The 12,500-nt window shown below is 38.8% G+C and overlaps 3 protein-coding genes across 5 annotated transcripts in view; 1 reads left to right on the top strand and 2 right to left on the bottom strand.

Annotated features, from left to right (window-relative positions):
- LOC134186141 (lysine-specific demethylase 4B-like) overlaps positions 1-2,778 on the bottom strand; it is a 14,726-nt gene extending 11,948 nt beyond the window's left edge. For both annotated transcript variants that reach the window (XM_062654057.1, XM_062654058.1), the window contains exons 1-4: positions 2,625-2,778; positions 2,457-2,553; positions 2,325-2,400; positions 1-53 (exon numbers count right to left, since the gene is read on the bottom strand). The exon at positions 1-53 is cut by the window's left edge and continues 309 nt beyond it. In XM_062654057.1, coding sequence (XP_062510041.1) covers positions 1-53; positions 2,325-2,400; positions 2,457-2,553; positions 2,625-2,750 — 352 coding nt within the window. In that variant the 5' untranslated portion in view covers positions 2,751-2,778. The remainder of the gene's footprint in view (positions 54-2,324; positions 2,401-2,456; positions 2,554-2,624) is intronic.
- An 802-nt stretch (positions 2,779-3,580) lies between these two features.
- Positions 3,581-10,698, bottom strand: LOC134186142 (cystathionine gamma-lyase-like). The gene is made up of 11 exons (XM_062654059.1): positions 10,471-10,698; positions 10,310-10,391; positions 9,708-9,913; positions 8,698-8,781; positions 8,532-8,637; positions 7,986-8,063; positions 6,862-7,014; positions 6,683-6,804; positions 6,347-6,399; positions 6,216-6,282; positions 3,581-3,740 (listed from the first exon to the last, which is right to left on the bottom strand). The coding sequence occupies exons 1-11, from the start codon at positions 10,684-10,686 to the stop codon at positions 3,660-3,662; spliced, it is 1,248 nt and encodes a 415-aa protein (XP_062510043.1). The 5' UTR covers positions 10,687-10,698; the 3' UTR covers positions 3,581-3,659.
- Positions 10,699-10,837: 139 nt separating this feature from the next.
- The window catches only part of LOC134185771 (uncharacterized), an 11,197-nt gene continuing 9,534 nt past the window's right edge, over positions 10,838-12,500 (top strand). For both annotated transcript variants that reach the window (XM_062653643.1, XM_062653642.1), the window contains exons 1-2: positions 10,838-11,113; positions 11,421-11,554. In XM_062653643.1, the coding sequence (XP_062509627.1) occupies positions 10,906-11,113; positions 11,421-11,554 (342 nt within the window). In that variant the 5' untranslated portion in view covers positions 10,838-10,905. The remainder of the gene's footprint in view (positions 11,114-11,420; positions 11,555-12,500) is intronic.

Here is a 12,500-nt window from a genome sequence, read left to right as displayed (position 1 = left end):
TCCAATATCGTCTTTCTAAGTCGTCAAAGTTTGCCGTTTCTGGTGCTTTAAACCTACAAAACATATATACCGAATTTACAATAGCCTACCTACATGACAATTGATAATCAATTATTTAATGAATTATTTATTTAATAAAAATCTGTACTTGTATGTATAACCACTAATGTCACAAGACACTGACAAACTAAATTAATTAATTATTTAATTAATTACTTATTTACTAAAAATTTGTACATGTACGTATAACCACTAATGTCACAAGACACTGACAAACTAAATTAATAATTAATAAATAAATAAATTATTTTATTTTTGACTAAATGTTACGACGATCGAGAACATGGAAATTCTTGTTGAGATAGACGGTTGCATAATTGCTTTCTCGATATTTCGACTATTGAAAGACGTTCAGTCTACGTTTCTTCAAAAACGATTGGCATAGAAGCTCATGGAACCTCAACAAAGTTTCACACGTCTGTACGTGTTAAACAAGTATAAGTGCATTTCAAATAGCAAGCAACAGCAACGTAGATGTGTTGGCTTGGGTTATATGACAACATAAAATCTATTAAATGAGAACTCCTACATAATATGAGTGACGTTCTGATGATAGTCCTGACTGCCATAATACCCTTTCCTGGATTGAGAAATGAGGCATTGTGCCTGGAAAGGCACTAACTAAGACATAAGCATAACTAGCCTTACAATTTTAGAGGTACCTTGTTAATATCAACTTAAAGAATGCCACTAATAGCAGTCACGTGATTGACACCATCAACGTGACTGACAACAAAGACTATAAAAACAACTGACCAAGTCTATGATTACCTATACTCCTAATGTTCATCTGTGTGTGTGTGTGTGTGTGTCCATTCCTCTGTGTGTGTGTGTGTGTGTGTAGATCTTCTAATAAATAAAAAATATGGACACACCCAATTAAAGAAATTTCAACTACTACGCCCACTTTTTCAACCGAGGCAGTTTCCTCGGTTGCCTCATGCCGAGTTACACAACTTTAATAGTAGCTTACATTGTCATAAATCTCACAATACATTATTGCATGCATTCGATTCTACCAACACAAACATAGACTGCAAATGTGTGTGCACTTTTATCACCTTCTTCTTACAAAACAGCAGCTAATTAAGTCTTGATTACATTACTAAGTGGCAAAGAAAGATATTAAAGAAGAGGGCAGTTAGTATGATCATTGGGTCATTTGCACTGTGAAAGTCCGTTTCACCTATACAAATTGTCTTCCAAGTTTTGTTTACAGACAATCAAATAAATGATGTTACATGATAATGTAATAATAAATTATTGTAATGTGATAATGCAAGGATGTTAAAACATGTCAACCAATAAAAATCAAATAAAAAATTATTAATATTATATCGATTAGCTTTCAAACAGTCACTATCTATGAATATCAACAAGCGAGATGGTGCCAACAAATGGCACATTTTCCAGATTTACATATTACACCACTTGTCAATGCAAACAGCTTTGAACATGACTCAGCCTCCCTGGTATGTGTCACTCCACCTCTTACTTATCACTCTCAAGCAACACCTTCAGATTATATAAACTCTTAGTGTCTCAAATGTGTGTCCTGGTTAGCAAATTTTGCTCCACATCTCATGCAAAAATTGAAGACAATAGTGAAATACCTTTGACAGACAGACAGACAGACAGACAGACAGACAAACAGTCATTAGCTTAGTAGTTATGGCCAGAAAAGGCTTTAAAGCAGTAGCACAGCTTGTTAGCCATGAACATAGTTTGTAATAGTAGTCATGTATGAAAATATATTATATGACAGACAGACAGACAGACAGACAGACAGACAGACAAACAGTCAGACAGACAAACAGTCAGACAGACAGACAGTCAGACAGACAGACAAACAGTCAGACAGACAGACACAGACAGACAGATATATCAACTGATAAGACACAAATGCTCTTAACAACCAAGCAACATCAGACTGAACATGTTGCTTTGTGTGAAATAAAAATACCCAACATTTATAAAATTTCAAGAATGTCTTAAAATTACTTTCCAATCGTAATCTAATATATTCTAGATAACACACGTGATCATCGTACATGTAACAGGCCACACAAAAATATGGTCACGTGATCAACCAAAGACGCGCCAACCGGCGGTACACGCGAGGGTGTCAACACATCCAGGGCTCTGAACACAACACGTTTTTTCCCCAAACTCTACCTACTCCTACACGAGCTAACGATGCCAACCACACGCCACACGACCCGTCTCTCGCCGACATACTTCACACGCGTCGCCGCGACTCTTACTTATCGCTCTCGGCCAACGCCTTCAGCTCGCTCGACCTGCACGACTTCTTCTGGATGTTGAATATCTTGTAGAGACCTAAAAACGCACTAGAACGCCGCCCGAACGACAAACGCGCACGCAAGCGTCACTACCCTGCGCTCCAGACACGAACTGTGAGATAGGAACGGGAATTTCCACGTCGACGCCGTCGTAGGAACGCCTTGCAGACCACTCAGCAGGAGGGATGACCTGTCGGGATGGCAGAGATGCGCATTGTGTATGAGAGAAACGCTGGTCGACACCTTGAGGGGCGATTGTACCTTCGCAACGCCTGCCTTGTGCGCTCCACAGCTCTCCATGTACGTGACGTAGGCCGAGAAGTCCTTGAACTCGTCCATCGTCGGACGGAAGATCATAATCTCGTATTTCTCCGATGACGGCTCCATCGGTGTGTGTGAAAGGCAGCGGTTGGTGTGGGGGTGGTACGGGACTTTCAGGTATCCAGGCTCCCGGAGACTAGTGTTTGGCTGCGCGGCCGTGGTTTGGGTACTTCGCGGGGAAAATGAATGAATGAATGATATATTTCTGTCGCACCTAAAAATTTGAGCAGATGCCGCAATTTTCTTGCTATTATTTTTCTTAATTAATTTTTGATCAAAATAAACAAGTAAATGCGGTAGTTGTAAGCAACGGTTGGTATGAGTGTGATACGGGACTTTTATGTAGCCGAAAATAGGGTTGAGAGCGCGGCCGAAATTTGGATACTCCGCGGCCACGGTTGGAGTAGCCGCCACAATACAATTTTTTGCTATTAAATATATTAATTAATTAATTTTAAAGTAAACAAGTAACTGCGGTACGTAGTGCAAGAAACTGTTAGTTTGGTTTATACGGGACTTTTGGATAGCCGAGAATTCTTGAACGCGGCGGCAGTTTGGAACTGCGCGGAGTGGAATTTTTGGCTATTAAAATATATTAATTAATTAATTAATTAACACATTTATATTTTAGTTTGATTAAGATAAGCAGAAAACTGCGGTTGTTGTAAAATTAAATTAGCAAAATATTTAAATTTAACAAAATTTAAATTAAATCAAATAAATCAAATAAAATAAATTAAATCAAATAAATTAAATCATGCAAATTAAAAATACAAGCAACGAAAATAAAGTCAATGCTAGCTGGTAAGTATACTACAACCTACTTAGATTTGAAGTGCTGTGTGCGTGTGTGTGTGTGTGTGTGTGTGTGTGTGTGTGTGTGCACATGTCACACATTTTATGACTACATACTCGATATATTCATCAGGTGTAAACATGCTGCTCGTATATACCAATCAAGTCAGTCTAAATTGTCTACACTGACGACGCCTTTAGAGCTTGATCAAGATCACCAATGAGATCATCCCTTTCTTCCAAGCCAACAGACAACCGAATCTAAATATGCAAAAATAAGCACCAAGAAGTCAAGGTGGTAAGGGCGATCTAGGCTGTCAGTCTGATCATGATAATAGTCACAACCTGCACACTTCAACAGCAGCAATTTGACTCAAACTTATGATACGATACTAAATAACTAATATATTTATTAAATATATAATATAATATAATATAATATAATTAAATATATAATATAATATAATTAAATATATAATATAATATAATTAAATATATAATATAATATAATTAAATATATAATATAATATAATATAATTAATTAAATATATAATATAATATAATTAAATATATTGCTCAGCAGCGAGATCTGCCTCGTCAGATGTTTTCCTTCCGTACGGTCAAGTTGGCGTCGGTATTCGTGGAGGTTTGGAAGCTGCTGTTCATTCGCTATCAGCTATCATTGATTTGCGTGGAAATAATCCTGATCTCTGTTGCTTGAAGGTGGATTTCAGAAATGCTTTCAATGAATGTCGTCGTTCTTCTTTCCTTCATCGATTACAAAGGGATTTCCCTTCAATATTTGCTTGGGCTCAGTGGTGTTACCACTGTGAAGGACAGCTACGTTTCGGTAGTCACTGTATCAAATCATCAGGAGGAGTACAGCAAGGCGACCCTCTTGGTCCGCTCCTTTTTTCTCTGACTCTCCTGGAGTTGTTGGACGATATTGATTCCACACCTGACATCAACCTTCAGGTATGGTATTTGGACGACGGAACTATTGTTGGTCCTCGTAAGGCGGTTTCTTCCCTCCTGGATAGCTTGTCTGTAAAGGGTCCTTCCCATGGATTGATCCTTAACTTGGAGAAGTGCGAAGTCTTCTGGCCCTCTGGAGATATTTCGTTTCCTGAGTTCCCGGATAGTGTTCAAAGAGTGCAATGCATTTCTGGTGGAGCAGAGTTTTTAGGCTCTCCGGTATTTGGATCAGATGCTTTTTATGATGCCACTTTTGGCAGGAAAATTGACAAAATTCTGTCATGCCAAAGTCGTCTGACGGATCTAGAAGACCCGCAGGTGGAGTTACACCTACTTAGAAGTTGCCTGAGCTTGTGCAAGGTTAATCACCTTCTTAGAACAGTTCCGTCAGAGAAAGTAAAATTTCAGCTCGAGAGGTTCGACAGCGAGTTGCGAAGCAGTCTGGAGGTGATTTCTCGCTCATCTGTATCTGACGTCGCGTGGAAACAGGCCACATTGTCAATCCGTCTCGGTGGTTTGGGTTTGAGAGAAACCTGTAGAACTTCCGCACTCGCTTTCGTAGGCAGTTGCAATTTTACACGGGATTTGAGTATTCGTCTCTTGGGGTGTGCTAAGCCACCTGTTTTGAGGAGCAGTGAAGGGCCAATCACTAATCCTGATGTTCCAGATCTGCTTTTCCCAGGTGAGGTATCGTCTCGTGAACAGCTGCTGTCTACTCTCCTGTCTACCGCTGATGTTGACCTCGGTGGAGCAAGTCAACATGATTTGCAAGAGATTTTCGACAAGTCACTTTTATCTGACATTAAGAACTCAGTCAGTATACGCGACCAAGCACGTCTAAACGCTATATCAACTCCTCATGCAGGCGCATGGCTGCGGGCAATCCCTAACAGAAATTTGGGCCTCGTCATGTCTGCAGAGGAATATGTGATTGCTTTACGTTTACGGCTAGGAATTCCAATTTTTCCTTCTCTCTCTACTAGATGTCCATGTGGTTCAATAATAGATGCCTACGGAGATCATGTGTTAGGTTGCGGCTATGGTAACCTGAGAATTAAACGCCATGATGCGTTACGTGATGTCATCTTTCACACACTACTTGAGGATCACTCTGGCACTCGGAGAGAACAGCACTGTGGCGGATATAACAATTCTCGCCCAGGTGACGTCTACCACCCAGATTTTCTACTTGGTCGTCCAGGATATTTTGATATCACAGTAAGGAATTCCTTCCAGCAGTCTCACATTGTCCACTCCGCTTATTGTGCTGGTGCCGCTGCAGCAGCTGGAGAGATGGAGAAAGACGATCGTCATAAAGACAACGTAGAGGCGACAGGAGGTGTTTTCTACCCGCTGGTAGTTGAGTCCTACGGAACGTGGACCTCCAGTAGCTTACAAACTTTAAAAACAATTGCTAGAAGGACATCTCTCCGTAGTAGTATTACTGTTAGCAGGGCTATCGTTAATTTTCACGGGCAGCTCTCTCTCCGCCTTTGGCAATTTAACGCTAGGATGATTTTGGACCGTTTGTCTTTGTTAGGTTTAGACAGAGACTACTCTGTTTGTTCTTCGTTGTGAGGCCCCTCTAGTGGAGGGGTAGCTATTATTTATATTTGAATAAACTATATGTATATATAAAAAATATTATATTATATATTTAATTATATTATATTATATATTTAATTATATTATATTATATTATATATAACTGATACAACATTTGCAAAGGAAATACAAAACTATGTCATAGTGAGAACTCACCAAAGTGTCTGTGATGCCCAACATCTTTCGTTCTTGTTCACTGACTGATGCATGTGTCATAATCGACCTGGAATTATGAATTTAGAATATATGTGCAACAGTTGGTGTTGACAATGTGATTGGTAACTCACGGTATCTCAACTAAACTCTCAAACCCACCGAGACTCTCAGCCAGTGTAAAGATCTACACATCAAGGTACTCCATGAAGTGTTCAGTGTGTGTGTGTGTGTGTGTGTGTGTGTGTGTGTGTGTGTGTGTGTGTGTGTGTGTGTGTGTGTGTGTGTGTGGTGCATGTGAGTGTGGTGCATGTGATTGTGGTGCATGTGATTGTGAGCGTGTGCTTGCACACACACACACACACACACACACACACACACACACACACACACACACACACACACACACACACACACACGCACACACAACATACATCACGTAGTTAGTCATCACACATCAACTTCATCACCTTGAGGGAACTAAGAAACTTCTTGGCATTACTCAAGTCACCTTTGATACGAAAAGCCACCATTCCACCAAACCCTTTACACTGACGTTTAGCCACCTCATGTTGAGGATGAGATGCCAATCCTAAAATCAATAAAAAATAATATCCATGCATATCGTCCATACCCACAAGATACGTACCTGGATAGAAAACTTCTTGTACATTGGGGTTTCCCTCTAGAAATGTTGCCATGGCTGTCGCATTTCTCTCATGTTCCTTCATCCGTAAGTGTAAGGTCTTCAGCCCTCTGTTAGCGAGGAAGCAGTCAAATGGACTGGGAACAGGACCCAAAGCTAACAAACAAAAAAATACAAGTAAATACAAGAGATAACAAAATATGATATTTTAGAGTGTAGCATTTCATTAGAATCCTGCAGATGTTACGTATCAACTGTTGGTGACTGTTTGGCTTTGAAAGTTTAGATGGCAGTTTGCATCTAAAATCCACAATCTTCTTCTTTTCTTTTTCGCTACTCAACAATGAGTTTACGACTTCCATTCAGCAGTTGTTTACAATTTGTCTTTGATGAGCACGTTCATGTGCAAAGAGTCCAATTCTGGAACAACATACTCATGACAGATATTACAAACGTTCTTTGTACAAGTAGTCAAGTTTTGTGGTGTATAGTTGTGACGCATTAGTCTTGTTTCTTCAATTTTGTCAATTCTACCTTCCTCATAATGATCTAAACCTAATCTCATATTTTTCTTCCACATTGAACGGTCACATGCTATCATTTGATTTCCCAATTTTTGTGATTAATATTGACATTCTGTAGATTGTGTCTTAAAGTGTCTTTGAACCTCAACTTCTGACCACCAGCTTTTCTTGGTGCATCTAACAACTGACCGTATAGCACTTGTTTTGGTAAACGTCTCTTATCCATTCTTGCGACATTACGTACCCACTTTAGTTGCTGTTGAGTCAACATATTCAATTCCTGTTATTTCAACTCTTTGCAGAACTTTCATGTTTGTCACTTTTTCCGACCAATGAATTTTCATTATTCGATGTAGAAGACAGATCCACAATCTAGTGTAGACAGACAGACAGACAAACAGACAGATGGATGGACAGATGAACGGAAAAACAGACAGACAACAAAGAGACAGACAGACAGACAGACAGACAGACAGACAGACAGACAGACAGACACAGACAGATAGACAAACAAACAGACAGACACAGACAGACAGACAGACAGACAGAGTCACTTAAAATTGAGAATTCACTGTTCATACTAATCTACTGTGCAAAGCTCACCATTCTGCAGATATCTCATCCTCACGCAAAGCTCATCATCATTAGTCACAATGACACCCATCACAACATCACTATGACCTAACGAGCACAAACAGCATAGAAACAGAGAGACTCTAAGACATAGTGTCAATAGAAATAGATAAAAGTAAATAAATATCATATATAAATAATTAATTATATACACTAATAATTAATTTATTATTTATTATTTATTAATGTATATCTACTTATATAAATAAATAGATAATATACACACATATCACTTTATCTCAGAATGTAGATATAAATAAATAATAAATAATAAATTATTAGATATGATATAGATATAAATAAATAATAAATAATAAATAATAAATAATAAATAAATTATTTGTATATAATTAATTATTTAGACATGATATAGATATAAATAAATAATAAATAATAAATAATAAATAATAAATATATTATTTGTATATAATTAATTATTTAGATATGATATAGATATAAATAAAAAGGCTTAGAGATAGGGTTCTAGACTACATTAGACGCAACAGTCACTGATACCATTTATGTATTTGGTCACCGAGTGCATGACCACATCAGCTCCCAGCTCTAACGGCCTTTGAAAATATGGCGACAAAAATGTGTTGTCAACCACAACCAAAATGTCCTAAAATGTTAAGGACATCATTAGAACACACTCCAATTCTAATCGCATTTTGTGCACTACTTTTCGTTCATGAGCAATTGCTGAAATAGCTTTAATATCAATGACTTTCAACGTAGGATTTGTTGGCGTTTCAAGCCAGACCATCTGAAGCAACAATGCAAAAAGCATAGTAAAACAAGTCAATCTGTTTAGTGTAAATGCAGTACAACAACAACAAGATGCACCACCAGTGTACTACGTGCCCTGGTTTTCACTGGTCGTATTTGTCATTATGCAATGACCTCGCTGTATGCTGAGGCATCTGTCAACCCAATATGTCTGTTACTTGGCTTTCGGAATTGACTTCTATTTTGCACGTATCTGGTGAACATTCAACTGCTTGCCTATTCCATCAAAGGTCCCACACATCTCTCTATTCATACGACTTTGTGTGTGTGTGCGTGTGTGCATGTGTGTGTGTGTGTGTGTGTGTGTGTGTGTGTGTGTGTGTGTGTGTGTGTGTGTGTGTGTGTGTGTGTGTGTGTGTGTCCATTGTCTGTCTGACATTTCCAATTGTTCGTTCATCTGTTCATTGTCTGTCTGACAATCGATGTGAGTTCATCTGTCTGCCTGTCTGTGTCTGTCCATTTGTCTGTCTGACAATGCATTGGTTGATTATCAGTCTGTCTGTGTGTCTGTCCATTTGTCTGTCTGACAATCCATTTGTTCATTCGTCTGTGAGTATGTGTGTGTGTGTGTGTGTCTGTGTGTATGTCTGTCCATTTGTCTGTCTGACAATCCACTTGTTCGTTCATCTGTCTGTCTGTCTGTGTGTCTGTCCATTTGTCTTGTCTGTCTGACAATCCATTTCTTCGTTCATCTGTCTGTCTGTCTGTCAGCCTAGTTATATCAATCCACTACAAAACCTAACTGACATCATGATCAAGCCAAAACGACGTCAACATTAATAAGCTTCTCATTCTATTCATATTCATAGGGCCAACCCAAAATCACTGTTTACAATGATTAAAATGTTATACCAATACACTGTACATGTGCACTGACATTATCTAAACCGTTGAAACTATTACTTTGGTGTTTTCCTTGATTGAGGCTCTGAATGTGTCCAGGTTTGTGCAGTCAACGAATGATGTCTGGATGTTGAATTTCGATGCAATGCTAGTATAGTATCTGTTTGTTCCTCCGTAGACATCGTTGACACTAACAATGTGATCACCTGACTTCAACAGGTGAGTTAGCAACACAGTGGCAGCAAGACCTGACGATGTAGCTAAACCTAGAAATAAAGCAAAATTAAAATTAAACACCAAATTGAAATATTAGGCATTAATATATACATTATTTATTAATAATAAAAATTTAAAATTAATTACTGACAAACTCCCTTAATATTAATTATGTTACTAAGTCATGCATAATAAAATTAAAGATAAATAGAATTAATTTCAATTTAAAAAATATTTTAAATTTTAGTAAAATTACATTTTTATTGCTACATTTGCTAATTGATATACAACAAAACTATTATATCTAAAATAAAATAAATAAAATAAAAAAATATATCTAAAATAAAATAAATAAAATAATATTTTTATTGCTACATTTGCTAATTGATATAAAACAAACCTAATAAATATCTAATCTAAAATAAATAAAATATGAAAAAACGTACCATGTTTTCCTCCTTCACAAGCTGCAATGCACTTTTCAAAAACATTGCGAGTAGGATTGCCAGATCGACTATATTCAAACCCCTAAACAAAGTCACGTGATCAATAAGAAACACGTGACCACACAACTTCCGTTGCGGGTTTGCAACACAAAAACGCTCACGGCGTGCAAGTTTGCTGGTCCGTCTTGCTTGAATGTCGTCGAGAGCGAAATGACGGGCACGACCGCGTAGGAGCTCCACTGCTCCGGTTCCTGACCGACGTGAATAGCGTCTGTAGCAAAGTGAGGAAACGTAGTCTCGCTAGAACTGGCCATCGAACGCAAAAACGAACAGAGAAATGGGCGATACTTGGAGAAGACAAAGACAAGTCTTTTCATGCACGTGACATGTACATACCCGTATAATCTATGCGCAAATAGAATCTGGCATGCAAGACATTCTACAACCCGTATGCAAAAATTCTAAGACCCGTATGTTACAATACTAAACCCCGTATGCTAAAACTTATAAGACCCGTATGTTGTTACATTTGTATCCGCAGCTACAGGATCTGTAGTACAGATGGTGTCGTTTGTCAAGCGTGTATCGCTAACACTATGTATAATGCTTTTCACGTAGTCTATTTGGTAGCATGCGGCGTTTTCTTAGTGAGTGGCTCGACGAGTTTGGAATATATGGGAACTTGTGCCAATCTGACGTCGATCGTCTGTTTCTTTCCCAACAATTGTGATAATTTGACGTGCGCGGAAGGCGCTGGTGGGAAGACTTGTGAGACGTGTAGACCTAATGCGACAGAATATAAATGTGAGACAATGATAATAAGTTGTTGTTTGTTGTTGTTGTTTACAGTTGTTTATTTGTTGTTGTTTACAGTTGTTTATTTGTTGTTGTTTATAGTTGTTTATTTGTTGTTTATTTGGTGTGTGTGTGTGTGTGTGTGTGTGTGTGTGTGTGTGTGTGTGTGTGTGTGTGTGTGTGGGTTTGTATGTGCATGCATGTGTGTGTGTGTGTGTGTGTGTGTGTGTGTGTGTGTGTGTGTGTGTGTGTGTGTGTGTGTCCATGTTTGTCTACTGTACTATTGCTTATTATCGTGACGCACATAATGTTACAGCTTACTTCAGAAGTGGTGCTGTCTGTCTGTCTTGTCCTATTGTTCCATGGTCAAGCTTGGTCACCCTCGTCTTGTTCGGCATCATCATCTTCGGAGCTGCCAGTCATCACTCCTCTACATCAGCAGCTGTCAAGGCAAGAAGCATATCATAACAGAAATTGCCATACCATACACTATACAGTAGGTTGTCACTTAGTCAAACAATTTGGGACTCTGGAGTGTTCATAACTCTATTAAAATTTTAAATAAATGACGTCGACTTGTAAATTTACATACAAAATGCATACAAGTTGACAACCCAGATTGGTGTTTGTCAAATCGCTACACTTGTTAGTTGTCCCTCAGCTACCGTTTGCCCATGTGTTGGTTGCCAAGGAAATGTTACATCCTATCAACCATCATAACATGCAGAAGCTACTTAATTAATTAGCCAATTAACAAGAGGCAATTTTTGTATTAAGAATGTATGTCTAACTCAGCATTCTAGCCAGAATTTTTTGGCAACTATCAATATGACATCATCAAGTATAATGACGTCAATTAATGACATCATCAAATGTTTGACGTTGACATATTTGGTAGTGACATCCTACTATCACTTTATTAGAGTCAGAATGGCAGCATGTATACAGTTACTGCATAATTGGTAGACTATTCAATATAATTGCCACTCATGATCAGATATTGTTAAATATACCTTATACCCCATTCACACGAGCTCTCCTAACCGGGCCACTGGCGCGGGTCAGCGCTGAATGAAATCGTCGTGTGAATGCGGGCCGAGCCGTGCTGGCCTGGCCCACCACAACTTGCCGTGCCAGCACGGGTTGGCCTGGGTCAGCGCGGCTTCAAATCGTCGTGTGAATGTGGGCCAAGCCAGGCTGACAGCCACGCATGCTCAGTGCATACAAAAATGGCGTGGTCAGAACATGAAACCTTGTACCTCTTAGCATTGTGGGGTGAGGACAGCATCCAGGTTCAAATTGAAGGCTGTGCTAGAAACAGGGAAGTTTACTTCAAATTAGCGGAACAAATGAAGGAAGCGGGATACTCATGAACTAGCCTCGGCCTCCCAGACCC

The sequence above is a fragment of the Corticium candelabrum genome, chromosome 10 (genome assembly GCF_963422355.1).
Source record: "Corticium candelabrum chromosome 10, ooCorCand1.1, whole genome shotgun sequence".
Taxonomy (NCBI): Eukaryota; Metazoa; Porifera; class Homoscleromorpha; order Homosclerophorida; family Plakinidae; genus Corticium; species Corticium candelabrum.
Note: the sequence above shows the minus strand (reverse complement) of the source record. Positions and strands in the feature narration are given on the sequence as shown.